Source organism: Tursiops truncatus, chromosome 19, assembly GCF_011762595.2.
Source record: "Tursiops truncatus isolate mTurTru1 chromosome 19, mTurTru1.mat.Y, whole genome shotgun sequence".
NCBI classification, from domain to species: domain Eukaryota; kingdom Metazoa; phylum Chordata; class Mammalia; order Artiodactyla; family Delphinidae; genus Tursiops; species Tursiops truncatus.
The window spans coordinates 26,780,527-26,795,547 of record NC_047052.1 but is presented as its reverse complement, the minus strand read 5'-3'; the positions used below and the strand labels follow the sequence as shown (position 1 = coordinate 26,795,547).

At 44.8% G+C, this 15,021-nt stretch overlaps 1 protein-coding gene across 2 annotated transcripts; it reads right to left on the bottom strand.

Moving 5' to 3' along the window:
* Positions 1-2,227: 2,227 nt before the first annotated feature.
* On the bottom strand, positions 2,228-14,489 carry CFAP20 (cilia and flagella associated protein 20). 2 transcript variants are annotated; one of them, XM_019935746.3, is made up of 6 exons: positions 14,141-14,483; positions 5,471-5,550; positions 4,645-4,756; positions 3,633-3,821; positions 3,166-3,276; positions 2,228-2,654 (listed from the first exon to the last, which is right to left on the bottom strand). In XM_019935746.3, exons 1-6 carry the CDS (start codon positions 14,222-14,224, stop codon positions 2,649-2,651), a joined length of 582 nt encoding a protein of 193 aa, XP_019791305.1. In that variant the 5' UTR covers positions 14,225-14,483; the 3' UTR covers positions 2,228-2,648. The 2 variants fall into 2 exon arrangements, with proteins under 2 accessions (XP_019791305.1, XP_019791306.1); XM_019935747.3 differs by lacking the exon at positions 3,166-3,276 and having other exon boundaries at positions 14,141-14,489.
* Between the last annotated feature and the right edge of the window lie 532 nt (positions 14,490-15,021).

The following is a 15,021-nucleotide window of genomic DNA, read 5'->3' as shown; positions in this document are numbered from 1 at the left end:
ACGGTCAGTATTATTGGCTTGGTTGCAGGCGAAGCAATCAACGTGCTGGTAGCAAATAAGGGCCACAGTGGATCTGCTCTCCCCCAGGATGGGCCCTGCTGAGAATGACTGCACGCCTGTCCCCTCAAGTTCATGCCAATTAACGAACACTCTCATTTGGAAGACAACGCCTCCTGCAACACACCGTGACTTCAGAGGAGCTGGGTAACGCAACTCTGCCTGCTGCAATTTCCTCAGTCTAAGGTCACTCTGGCTCCAGCTCCATGAAGGAGGAGGGCTCCAGCCCCTGCAGCCTGACCTTTCCTTCCTCCTTCCCTTGGCCTCATAATTAGTCGTCGTCATCTTCCTGGTGAGCTGGAAAGCTGAGGGCAGGGGCCATGCAGTCGTTGGTGCCACAATTCACATTGGCCTGGGTCCAGCTTAGATAATACATCCCATCACCCTCAACGCCCCCTCACTTCCTCTCGGATGGCTATGTGAAGCATCTGGGAAGCCAACAGCTGCCGCCTTATACCCCAAAGAGGGTGGTGAGGTAATCCCCATACATAGTCTGACAAGTGCCGCGGGGTGAAAGGGGCTCTGTGTGGAGGAGAGTGCATTACTGTATTTCTCTGGACTTCCAGGAGCACTCCACTGATGTCCTGGCACGGGAGAGAGATGAAAAGTTAACCGGGCTTTCTCGCCTCCACAAAAGCATCTTTCATCCCACAACAGACTCCAGATTGGAGGGAAGATTTCACCACACAGTGGCCAGAGACAAGAAGCTCTGTTGAAGTCCCTGACCACCCAGCCCCACCCATTTTTGAGGACCCCTCTATAACCCAGAAAGCTTGGGAGACAGACACACGGAGTCTAACAATGGGAATGCTAATGTGTTTCAGGATGGAGAAGCGGGCCAATATTCAGATGTGACTGGAGTTGGCCCTGAGAGAGCAGGCTGTCACCTGGGCTGATGGGTGCTCTGCGATGCTGAACGATGGTGACTCTCCAAGGAGAGGGGCAGCATCCACGGTGAAGGCGGCTCCAGTGCAGCTGTTAGCAGGAAGAGGAAGGCAAAGTCGTCTTGACTGAACCCACCTAAGTGCCAGGTCCTGACGACTGCGAGGGGAAATGAGAACTCAGTGAGTGCCTAAGGCAGCAGTGGAGCACCTTTCCCTCCAGCCCTCCCACCACTGCAGCCCTGCCCTCCTCAGAGATTCGGTCATGCTTACCCAGAGCACACTCTGGAGGATAAGGATGCGGGAGAACAGTGCTCCTTGTCACTTAACTTCTCAGGAGGCAGCAACAGTAATGACGAATTCAGCACTGTGTTTTTACCTCTAGTCAAAGTCAAAACAGCCAGTGCCCACAATTCCAGCCTCATCCTGTGGGATGAAACCAAATCCAGAGGGAGTGTCGGGGAGAGCACAGTATCCAGGATGGCCTTTTGTTCTTTTTTGACTTTGAAATTCTTATCACATAAATATTACCTTTCAAAGAAATCGTCTATAGTACAAAAAAAGTACGTAAATGATACAACCATTCTCTCCAGAAGTAATCACTGTACAGTTCTTACGTGTCCTATGAGATCATCTAGGTGTATCTACATATGCTCTTATCCACCCCCAAATGGTTTTCCCTCCAGAAATATTACATACAGTAGAGTTGTATCATATAAGTGTTTAACTTTTGTAAATTTAACTATTTGTGCCAGGGTCATTTCACTAACCAAGCACATGCCCCAGAATAAGCGTGAGCAGGGAGAGTGGTGCAAGATTTCAGTTCTCTCAAGTGAGTCCAGTGTTTAAAGAAACATTTTTCCTTCAAGTCCCTAAATTCAAGGCAAGTACTTCATCTGGAGCTCAAATTGGGAGATGGTGATCTGTTCCAATGCTGAGGAACACTAGATGTGCTGATTGTTACAAAAGGGCAAGTGAGGCTCCAACAAGACACCTTCCTAAGGTGTTTAAGAGCAATCTGGAATATATGCTGTTTTGTCTAAAGCTCCACTTGGGACCCACCCCTCAGTAAGATGATTCCACTGGTGATACACTATTCAGTTTCTTTCCATTTAGTTTCTCTTGGAAGTTGTTCCAAATCAATTTCTATAGATGTCTTGTTCTTCAAGTGCTTATTGTAAGCTATTTCACAGCATGAATGTATGGGATGTTCTTTGGAAAGAGTTCTATTTTCATACCATAAAGAAAGAGAAATGTCACCATTAAAAAAGACACAAACTAAGAACAAATTTACAAACCAAGAATATAACATTTTATTCATTTCTGGATTATGAGTATTACACAGCATATACATATATTTAGATAATATATAAAACAAAGAACAAACCATAGGAAGAAATATTGGTCTGAAATTGCCTTTACGGGACATCTTTAATTCTGTAAGTTCATGGTAAATGTATCTCCCCACACACCGAGGCAGGCAGCAAGATAAACTCTGGCATTCATGTATCAAAGGACAGCTTATCCCCCACTGTACTTACAATGCACGGCACGGTCACTGGTAGCCACAACCAGGGACGCCAAGGAGTAGGTAAAAGAACGCAGCACAGTGAACTAATATAAATATTTGTTTTTTGCATTGTCCTCCAGATAGTTTCCTTTTTAAACTAAGAGTCACATCCAGGGTCTATCCCTTGAGTGGCATTCCAGTTATTGCTGAAGGGGAAAGAAAAAAAAAATAGAACAAAGGCATCAGTTTAAGTTATTAGAAAACAGACGGTCAGTGCCACAGACCCCCCACCTCTAGTGACACTCAAGGGGATGCTGGACTGTGGGGAGATGCATATGTGTCACCAGTGGGCAGGCATGTAAGCACCCATCATCGTGTCAGAGGGGACAGATCGGCTGATAGTAATTTGGGGCTGATGAAGAGGTTCAGATGGAGATATTCTGCAAGGAAGGCCTGGGAGCAGGAAGCAGCAGGATGCCCCCCAGGAGAGACGGTATCACTTCATGGAGGTGAGACAGCAATAACAGAGCATTTCATGGGATCATTCCTGATTCAGTGCTGGTGGTGGAAGACCTAAGATCTTATGATGTAAAAGTCCTCCATACTCCATGTCAACACAGAGAGGCTCTGCAGCTGAACTTGTAGAACAGAGCACTTTCCAGGGACACAGCTTCTACAACTCACTGTCTGGCCTTCCTCTGAGGAAAGCTGGCTTACCTTTGCCTTATTCTGAACTGGGAGATACAGTTTGAACTCTGCTGGCAGTTCGTCTTCTGAGTAGAGTCTGTCTGAGAAGTAAACCCGTCGGATGCGACAGTTTGCATGGATCTGTGGATGCAAGACTTAAAATAAGTCTCAAACTATGATTGTCTTTCCTCTTTTCCTGATGTTCCTTGAGCCCCCCGCATGGTGCCATCAAAGCTTCACCTCTGTGGCATCTCCTCAGCGTGGCTTAGGGGTAGATTTTGACAAGAGGGAGATTTTACTTGCTGTATTCTCCCACTGTATCTGAGCAGATTCCTGAGAAGGTCCTGGGCCTCTCTGAGGTGAAAGCCCCCTGGACAGTGACTTGGGAACTTTAGCCAGAAACCCACACTGTTCTGTCACCTGGGTCACAAGCCAGTAACAAACAGAGCCTAGACCCCTCTCCCATTTGGGGCTCCATCTGGAAAAGGAGCCAGTACCTGCACCCTGAGGGTCTCAATGTAATTTGTGCCATATGCCCGCCGAGTGAAGTCTGACAGGTTGAACTGAATCTGGTTCCAGCCGTCATCCAGCCGCATGGGCATGGTACAGATGAAGGGTTTGACCCTGGTGGTGCTCTGGTAGTTACTTGCCCGAAACCGCCGACGCACATTCTTGTCATCTAGTACCTATGAAATATAGAGAAGAATCACATTAACTCCATCTTGGAAGAAGCAAACAACCTTGATAAGACGAGGACTTGAAACTCCCACAGCCTGGTTTCCCAAGGCTGAGACCCAAGGGAGAATAAACAAACCAGATATAGGTCACACTGGATGCAGACGGCCCGGAAGTAGCTAGTTTATCTTGTCTGTTGCCAAGACAACACCAGCTGCTTATGACATACGACACATGCATCAGGCCCCCAGACCATAGCATGATTCCATAAACATTCTTCCCTTTGAAAAATTAAAAAAGCTAGACTTGAGACCAACAATAGCTCAGTATTAAATAGTAACTTCCCAAATGGACACTACTCTAACCTTCAAGCTTTGAACTCTTGTAGTTATTGATTAGATTTTCTAGATGCTTACTGCTTCTTTTAAAACTTGGCATTAAACTTTGATTGATAATACCAAAATAATAATGCCATAATAATAATGGTTGCGGGCTTCCCTGGTGGCGCAGCGGTAGAGAGTCCGCCTGCCGATGCAGGGGACACGGGTTTGTGCCCCGGTCCGGGAAGATCCCACATGCCGCGGAGCGGCTGGGCCCGTGAGCCATGGCCGCTTAGCCTGCGCGTCCGGAGCCTGTGCTCCGCAACGGGAGAGGCCACAACAGTGAGGCCCGCGTACCACAAAAAAACAGGTTGCATCAAGTGTACAGCAGAGGCAGAAAAGAATACATACAAAAGGATAAAGATACTTTCCTGCAGCCACTTTTCTCCTATAAATTGACAGGACATCTCTTTGGTATAGCCAAGAGTGTAGAGATTCATGTGCACATACTTACCTGTACTTCAAAGGTAAAATATTTCTTCAGGTTTTTGATAATCATGACAAGGAAGGGAAGTTTAATTCCCAATGTTTTCTTTGGGTCTGCAGGACATGTGATATATGTGGTGCTGTAGAAAGAGGAAACACCAATAAACACACTACTTGCCTTTTCCTTTGTGGTATGCACAGCAATAACACTCAGTCCAAGAGGATAAATTGGAAGGCAGATCTAAAAGATCCAGATATGTCATCCAATGATCCCTCTACCCTTAAGTTAAGCTAATGTGTTAAAAAAAAGTGCTGGACTCTGAAACAAAAGTTTAACATAGCACTAGACATCAACAATAAAATATCTGAGAAACAAAGCCAGACCAGTGGATCTGCAAGTTCTTTCAGTGAAAAAAGATTTAATTCTGGTCTAAGAAACTATCAAATGATAGAAAACCAGAACTAAGACCATTGTAACACTGAAGACTACCCTGGCCATCCACTGGATGATTACTGTAAACCCATACCTCCACATAAACACATCTGGGTTAAGTATTAATAACTAAGACTTACACGGCACTGACTAAGTGCTAAGCAGGTTTTAAGTGTTTTATACACATTCACTTACTTAATCTTCACAATAATTCTACAAGGAAGATGTACTGTCATTATCCCTACTTCACAGGTGAGGAAACTAAAGCCTGGGGGATTAAATAACTTGCCCAAGGTGAGCTCTAAGTAGCAAAGCTGGATTCACACCAGGCAGTCTGACTCTGCAGTCCATGCTATTAACCTCTATGAATGTACTACCTCCTGGGATTCCATGTCTCTGGGAGAACAGAGTGGCAACCTACCTGACATTTGTTCCTTCAATCTCTAGCACCAGGGACTGGATGTCATTATCGGTGATTCTTTTGATGTGGCCATTCCGTACCTACAAGGGATGAAATTAAACTGGTTAGTACTGAAATATCGACAAATAACTCTGTTAAGATTTTGAAGGCTGAATGGGACTATTTAAAGTAGCGGTCTCCAACCTCTTTGGCACCAGGGACCGGTTGTGTGGAAGACAGTTTTTCCACGGACCGGGGTTGGGGGTGGGGTGGGATATGGTGGTTCAGGCGATAATGCCAGCGATGCAGAGCCGCAGATGAAGCTACCCCGGCTCGCCTGCCGCTTACCTCCTGCTGTGCGGCCCGGTTCCAAACAGGCAGCGGACCAGTACCGGTCCGCAGCCCAGGGGTTGGACACCCCTGATTTAAAGAAAACCACAGTAGCCCAAAGGGCATAACACAGAAGTTTGTGACACGATATGTGAAAGTAAGCCATGCTATTACCTCTGTACAGGGCCCAATCAACCACCACAGGAGTTGCAGGCAATTTGGCAATCTATAAATCAGGACAAATTTCTTCCCAAAGAAATCAACTCAATTTAGATCCAGCTAACGTTTACCAAGCATCTACTATACACTAGGAACATTGCTAACAACAACGAGCTCAGTCCTAACAACAACAACAAAAATCACAAGGTCGTTGGTGTTGCTTCCACTTTACAGACGTGGACACTGACACTCAGGGAGTGCAGACGACAGACCCTAAGTAAGAGGGGCAGGATTAACGCCAGGCTTTCCACTGCCCTACACTGCCTCACATAGTTCTCTGGCCAGAAAGGTCAAGTGCTGAGTGTCACTGAGAGGGAGGGTAGCAACCAAAAACCGAACGTATTACTACCCCAGGTTTACTCCTACTTCATGCTTCCTTATCTTCTTTTCCCTAAGTTTCTACTTTTTCAAGTATGAATTCGAGTCCCATCTGTGCCGCACACAGAAGTCTTCTTTAGCATTTTCAGCCTACACTGACCTCTCTTCTCTCTGATTCATTTTTCTTGCTCATGTAGCCTAGACTACATAATTTAGCACTTCATCCTACATTGTTTTGCATTGTTTGCTGCATATGTAGGGGGAATATGATGGAGAGGAATCAATATTCGATACGGATTCCTCCTCTCAAAACATATTTAGGAAAGCACAATTATCTTCAAGCATTACATCCAAGCACCTTATATGGACAGAGCAGAGACATGCAAAGGCACTTCTGAGACAGGGCTGGACTGTTAGGGCTGAATGTATTAACACATGAAAAAGATCAACCAGGTTTAGAACCTGATGCATCAGAATGACAAGCATGTGGTCTTTTACTAGGTATAGTGAAAACGGCTGCCTGTGCTGTCATATTCAACAACTCATCATGTGGCTTTCCATGAGACTTGCATATGGGGAGAGAATACAGCGTTGAGTCTGATAGTTGTATTGTTCAACACAATTATTAATAACATGGCATTCTGTCTTTAGACATCAGTCTCTGTGTGCTCTGTTCCTGTTAATTTGATCCACTTGTGGTGTGCTTGGTATTCCCCAGGTAACATCTGATATCACTGCCCATCTTTTTCTGCCAGATGCAACTGAGTCTTGTCTCCTCAAAAAAGTATAAGCTGAAGAGTAAGGACCAAGTATTAAACATCATTTATATGTTCTATAGTGCTTAGTACTCTGCTAGGCATAAACTAAGCATTCAAATATTTGCTGACTTCTGGAATCTGTCATCCTAAGAGTTGGCACATATGAAGAGATTCAAGGAGGATTTTTCAAAAATTCCTGGATAACATATCCACCGTGGGCTATTATGGGAAGCCAGAGATCCTAAGGTATATCACAATGCTAGTGAGGTTACTAGCATAAAGAATGCCTTCCCACAAATCATCCTTTGGTACCCATTGTCAGAGACAGAATGCTGAGTGGATGGGCCCCAGATCTCTGCCAGTGTAGCATTTCTGGATTCTCAAGTCACAAACATCACATTGAAGTGCTTCTCAAACAAAGCTGGCGACATCCAATGCCCTCCTGCTTTGAATTCTGGGCCTCTTTCCAAGGGAGATTAAAAGCACAAAGACTTGGATCACAAAGACTTGTAGCACATGCCAACACTGCCCACCTCATTCCTCATATAAATGCTCCCGAAGTGGCAATATTCCTCCTCTATTTGCTAGCCCACAGCTGCTGTGGAAAATCAGGCAGACTTCTTGGTAAAGGAGGAATTCATAAAGAAATTTTTCCATATAGTATGTTGCAGGCACACTGATAAGAGCTGACAGTATTCCAACAAGATGCAAATACTAATTATATAACATACCACTAATTATTCTCTATAACTTCATTCTTTCTTAAAAAGGTACCGAATGCAACAAACCAAACAGATGGTTAAATTGAAAGGATTAAGTAATTAGGGTCCAAAGACTACTATTGTTAAAAGGCAACACGTTGCAATTTAGCCAACATTGTAAGTGGGACCTCAGATCTTACATCCTGGAAGGTCTCTCTGACTACAGTCACGGGAAGCCTCCCTCAGCTCCAGAAAACCCAGCCAGGTTTCACAGGGAGGAAATGTTAGGACGTTTGCCTTCTGCCCATCTCAAAGTTTATAGCACTCCAGTAAATGTGACTACTCAGGTCTTTACAGAAGAAAACAATGCCTTACACTGCACACAGAAGCCAACAGACTAAAAGCCAAAACAGACTATGTGTATTCTTACACTTCTGTCCCAGGGGCAAACTAACTTTCAGTTGGACTGTCAGTAACTTCTGAAGAGAAATTCCTTTCACAACACATAAACTACCACACGCACAAGCTTAATTCTTACAAAATTAATTAACATAGCCCATAAAACACGAGAACCCAGAGGGGGAAAAGGCAGCTTTTTCGAAGGAATGCCCAACAGTCTCTCTAGAGTTTTAACCTGCTTAGTGGCGAGAACAGTCTAAATAGAGCTTTGCCCAAGGAGAAAGTTCAGTCCTCAAAGAAAAGTATTCTCATATCACAAGCTGCCAGAGCTTTAAAATCAAATTAAGGTGATTTCTTAGTGAATTATGATTTTTCTTCTTTATTAAGTTCAAAGGGCTGTAAATACAAATTCACTGGAAGAAGAGTGGAGTGGGGCCAGGGGTGCAATTAACCAGAGATATGGGTGGGAAACGTCCCCAAACTTCTCTCTAGGCTCTAAAACTACGATCAAAGGAGAAAGAGAGGTGGACAATTTGGGGCAAGGCCTCCCAACCACTCTGGCAATCTGGCTGTCACTGCCTTAAGTTGTAAAGGTCTTCCAGGAAGCAAGCCCCTCCCCAGTCCAGCTTCTGACAAACATGTATAACAAGACACATGGACTCAGAAAGTATCAACTTCCTTTCCTTAGCTTCTTCCAGTTCAGAGGCCACTAGGCAGGCCTGGCTTTGAAATGAAGATAAAATGAACTGGTCAGCATTTATTGCACATGGTGGAAGTAGGTTTTATTTTACTTCCCTCTCTAAATTAGAAAGTGCCTATTGTTTTTGACTTGCTAATTTTTTTATTTCATGACACATTCCTGTAGTGTGGCCTATGAGTGTTTTTTTCCTCCAAAATAATGATAATAAATAAAGCCAATCTTACATTTTTTAATTTCATGATCTCCTCCCCTCCCCCACCCCCGGGCCCCAACTATGAGGTGGAGGTACTTTAGAAGCTTCAGAACCCAGGCTACTGGCAATTAACAATCAGAATGGTTCTCAGCCTCTGCAGGCACCAAGAAGGGAAACTTCAAGCCCTTTTTTGCAATCACTCTCCCAGGCTTTCCATGGTTGCTGGGACAACTAATAAAGAACACTGATTTTTTTTCCCCCAATGTAAGCCCCAGGGAGGAGAGTCAAAGCTGAGCGGGGGAAAATACTACTGGGATAGGGAGGAAGCTGGCCAATGCTCTATATTTCATCAAGTGCTTTAAAAATAACACGAGTTGTATCCGTTCCCCACTCCCACCTTTCTTTTTTGTGGCTCCACCCACTTATCCTGGCAGACAGCTGAGCCCTCAGCCATCTGGCATCCTAGTCTTAATGACACATGTTCCAATTTACATTAAGCCTTTAGAGCTGTCCATTTCAGCAGGAAAGTTTCTGCCCTGAGCTAGGGGCTGGGCTCTAAGTCAGAAAACAGGCAGAGGGAGACCTCTGTGGGGAGAGCTGGGCATAGCTCTGTCTCAAGCGCTCGGCCTTGTAGGCTCCAGTGGATTAAAGGCTTCTCTTCCTTTGCGGCAGGTAACAGGGACTATCCAAACAGCAGACAGGCAACTTTGGACATTTACAAACAACCCTTCAGTTAAAGTAAGGACAATTATATGTATTGCTAACCAGTCTCTTCCTAAGAATGCCTTGAAAGGGCAAGTATAACTAAAACCAGGCCTTTGCCCAATTATAGTAAAAGATATTTTTTGGAAAAATGAATAACATCCTCAGATTGACCCAGGGATAATCTGAAAAAAATAGTTTTAGTACTTTCATGTCCAAATGCTCTCAATTCTACTACTAGAAATTTAACATGTACCAACAAGGTTTGCTAATTAAAAGTTAGGGTGTGGGAACTTTTTTTCTGGAGAGAGACTTTGTTCATTTTTAAAATTAGGAACTGGGAATGGGAATCTAATATTTTCCAGCAACAGCCACAAAAACTCTGGTTCTAATATTTCGTTTGGGAATGGGGAGGATCAGCAGCAGAGAAAGACAAGGTGAGCAGAAAGAAAGAGAAGCTTGTATGAGTTAACAATCTCATGTAGTAGATTTTTAGGGTATTACCAGTAAAGTCTGAAAGTTACATGTTTTACACAGGCATAAGTGGGAAAAGAACCTCCTGGTATTTTCTTTACAAACCGGAAGTAATGTTTACATTAAACATAAAAAGTCCTTTAATAATGTAGTATTTGCTGATCCCAGAAGTTAAGGGAGCATTAAGAAATCCCTAATTTCTGCTAAACTCTTGGTTTGAAAAATTACAAAGGTCTCTATCAGGAAGCTTACCGTCCAGCCAGGAATACAGATCTTGAGAAGCTAATTTCAAGTATGATGAGAAGGAAGTAGAGGTTCTATAAGTGGATATAAATTAACTTAACCTGAGGAGGTACCTTTGAGCTGAGACCTAGAGACTAATGAAGAGGGGTAGGAGTGGGTCCCAGGAGAGGGGCCGGCAAGTACAAAAGCCTAAAGCAGGAGAGAACAGACTTCTTTCAGTTCAGTAGGAGGTCAATACTAGAAGGGGGATCCTGTGGGACGTCAGCCTGGAGAACTAGTTAAGCAGGTACCAGACCACAGTCTGTGTGGCCTTACAGCCATGTTAAAGTTTTGGATTGGGAAAGCCATGGTACACTGACTAAATTATTCTCATTTCAGAAGTCTGGAGTTACTGTACTTCCTATTCCTAGGCATCTGAATATTGGGCTCAGTTATAAATTTTTCACTTACTCTTGAGCAAATGCCCCAGTTCCCTGCCCTATTTAATAATGTGTGCCATAACTGTTGCTAAGCATTTATATACATCTTCATTTAATCTCCATAACCATGATAAGGAGGTGGATTACAAGATGAGAGAACTGAGTAGTTGAGTACTTGCTCAAGGTTACACTGCACAGGACATATGACAGAGCCAGGACACAAATCCAAGGTGTCTGACCACACTCTGGCACTGGAGTTTCAAGGTAAGATACTATTCTTCCCCCTAAGGAACCTGTAGTCTAGTGGGAGATATACAATAAATAGGCAACTGCCATTCAGCGTGATATAGAGCGCCACAGGAGCACACAGGAGACATAAACATTATTTCATTGGGAACTTAAGTTAAGCTGAGATTTGAAGGATGAGATGGGGGGAAGGGCTGAGAACTTCAGAGTGTCAGATAAATGCAGGTATTGCAAATGTAGCCACACCCCCAAAATGAATTTGCAAATTAACTGTTATTATGAATATGGCATTCACTCCTCATATTCATAAGGAGACACAGAGCCTAAATGAAGCCAAACCTAAGTTTTCAAAGACTGCTCTTCACCGTAAACAAATAACAGAAATTCTCTCTCCATAAACTCAGGAAGGAGAATAGTAAAGTTTTGTGAAATCAAAATATGTAACAACTAAAAGCAGGCACTTATAGCCAGTATGTACCTACTAGCAGAGGGCAGGGTCATTTCTAGATAAATGTGGACAGTCCTTCCCTCCCTCCATCAAACTTTGCCCTTATTACAACTTTGCCTTATTCGGAATCATGGGAGTGGGGAAAATGTCTTCTCTTCCCTAACTTTGTATCTCCCCAAATCTATACAATGCCTGTCACTTTGCTGTTGCTCAATAAATCTTTGATAAGAATATCAGTTCCCAGTGTCTCCCCTTCTGGACTGGATTCCCAACACTTTCTGAGGACTTTATAATACAGCTGAGTAAAGGAACACATACACCAAAGCCTATGGATCTGGCCCCAAACTTTCCTTTCTTCCTCCCTTTCCTTCTCTTGCCTCAAGGGGGAAAAGTTCACAGATAAACACTTTTCAATCTAGTTTAAATAAGAAGAGTAGAAACATATAATTTATTTTTACTATTATGAGAATTTTGCTTAAAATGAGTGTTCCTCTAAAGGTTTTCTTTGCCAAAATGTCTGCTTAATTTACTCCACGTAACCCTGCCAGTCGATCTTCTAACAATGTTTTCACACAGGTTTATGTTATTAGGGTACCATCCGACCTCTAGTGGCGTTGTTAAGGGACACAGTGCACCATGGTTACTCTGCTTTTATATTCCGTGTGCAAACATGTTGACTACTCAAAAAGCTGCATTTGAAAAATAAAACACACTACAAAAGATCAAGCCCAGAAGGGTTAAAATGGGGGCAACTCTGATAAAAGTTTCACCTGATAGAAATGCTGAGGCCTCTCTACCACTGGAATTCTTTGTGTTGGTAAGTTCTCTGACCTGCTCTGAAAACCTCTCCTCCTAGATCAAGCCCCATTCTCTATATCAATTGCCTCATATTGACACTTTGGTTACAATCCCAAATTCAACTGGCATACAATCCACTCTCTCCTTGCCTTTGGACAGTCCAAAATTAAGTCAAGCCACAGCTGAGAAGCCATCATCTTTACAAAGTTCCCAGGTACACTCATTCCGGGTTCTCTTTGTAGAGGTACAATTTCGGAGTTTAAAGTGTTTTTTATTCCAATGTGAACAAAACCATGGAACTGAAAAACTCAGTAAAATGTAGGAAAACAGTTAAGGAACTGCTCTCTTGGGTAATAAGTAACTCTTGGCATTAGCTCTAGTTTGTGGACAGAATCACTGTGAAAGAGGAGAGCTGGTCAGATTTCTCACACATGCATAAGGCCAAACTCATTACATTCAGATCTTTCAACTATCTTATAAAAATGACATTGTGAACACACCATCCCCAAAGCTGCTCTCAGAAAGCAGAATTCCCTAGTGGCAACAGGCAGAAGGCTGTCCATGTTCTCTCCTAATCTCTATGTGGCCCCAAACCTTCATCTGTGGATAAGGGAAGACAGGGAATTGTTCTGAGATGATATCCAAAATTCTTGGCCTCATTACCAATGAACTGCTTATTTAGATTATCCTACATTCTTCTCTATAAAAACAGCATTCAACATACCACCTCTCTCCATTGTCCCCGAAGGAGTGCAGTACTAAGGTTATACCCTAAATCACCTGTCTTCCAATGTACAGTGCTTTATATTAACTTATATTCAAAAAAGGTACGGATGACTGGGAATTTGCATGAGAAAGGAAATATCAAAGTAATTAAATGCAGACCAACTCATAGATTGCTAGGCACACATGCCCCCAATCAACATCTCCAAAAAGTGGGCAGGGTCACCATCTCCCAGAGTCAGTGAAAGTTATCATCTAGTGGATGCCTGAATAAAGATGATGAGGCTTGTACCTGGCGTTCAGCTTGTTAACCCAGACAACACTTTATCACCATTTTGCAACCTCTCTGATGGAGATCAGCCACTGAAGGCAGAGTACAGACCCCAAGTCACAGTGAGTGTGGAGCAGGTGCCAAAGGCCACCGAATTCCGGCTTGGCTGGGATCAGTGGGAGGAAGGGAGCAAATGAATGAAACCCAAACATAACTGAGTTCTGGCTGTGCCTCTATAAGGGGGCCTGGAACAAAGGCTCTGTGTCTAGTGCCCAGCACAGTGCCTGGCACAACACAGGATATCAGTAAATATTTGTGAAATCAGTGAACAGCGGTTCCTTTCATCTGCGCGTTCCATTCCACAGCGGTTCCTTTCATCTGCGCGTTCCCGAAGCAACCTCACGTGAGTTTACGCTTTTCATGCCGTGAGACGTGCACTATCGACCCCACATATAGATGCGGAAACCGAGGCTGAGGAACCGACTGGCCCAGTCAAGTCCGCCGCGAGGGGCAACTGTCCTAACCACACTACTGCCGCAGGACACTTAAACCCCAGGCACGCCCACCCCACAATGCAGCCCCCGCGGCCTACACGACGCCCCCACCTCGCGCCTCAGTCACGCCAGGCTGGGGACAGGAGACAGCAGAGACCGCCCGGCCTCCCCCAGGCGCCAGTTCGACACAACTACCCGCTACCCCGGGCCCAGCCCCGGGCCCCCGCCCCGCCGCCGCCGCCCCCAGCCCCTGACCTTTTTGTCCCAGATTTGCAGGGGCTTGCTGCCAATGCTGTAGAGGATAGAAAGGAAGCCGCTCTGGAACGTGTTCTTGAACATCTCGCCCGCGGCCTTCTCCTCAGCCGCGCCGAAGACGACCTAAATATTGGCACCAAGTGGCGAAGGGAAAACAGGGAGCTGGCCCTAGTCCGAAGAAAGGACGCTGCACTCCTGACCTCCCGCTCGGTAGCCACAGACAGCTGGACTTGGACACGCGACGCTGCGTCCGTGAACTTCAGCTCCCATAAAAACTAAGCCACCTCAACACGGAAACCACAGCAACTGCCGCCCGCACCGTTCTCCCCTCCTTAAATGGAGGCGGTGGCCGCCCGCCGCCTGTGATGGATCCCTCCGCCCCCTGAGAGCGCTGAGCCCAATCCCGCCACAGGGCTCACAGACTTCCTGTTCCTTCCGCTTAAGCCCCGCCCTAGTTCCGCCTCCTCGTGAAAAGAACTCCTTTGCCAAGGGACTATTTTTCCATCGTGGTCCCATAGCTGCTTTTAGAAAGCGGAAGGAGACAGGATTATAGAATATGTCGTTAGAAGCTACGTAGTGTCATGGAAACCTGGCGGGGGTGGGGTCAAAGCGCGTGAAGGCCAGGCCCCGCCTCCTAAGGGGCTAGGAGGAGTTACAAAGGCAAAAGAAAAGTGAGGAAAGGCACGGAAGGTGGCTCGGAGAAGCTTACCTGGTGTCCTGAGAATGACAAATAAATACTTGTTGGCCGAGTACTGGATAAGGTTAAAGCAGCTAACCAGTATTGCGCACTAACTGTGCTAAATGCCTTATAGGCATCTGCTTTAATTATTGACAGGATCGTTATGTTATGAATACTCCACATAACTTGTGGGATGAAGTCA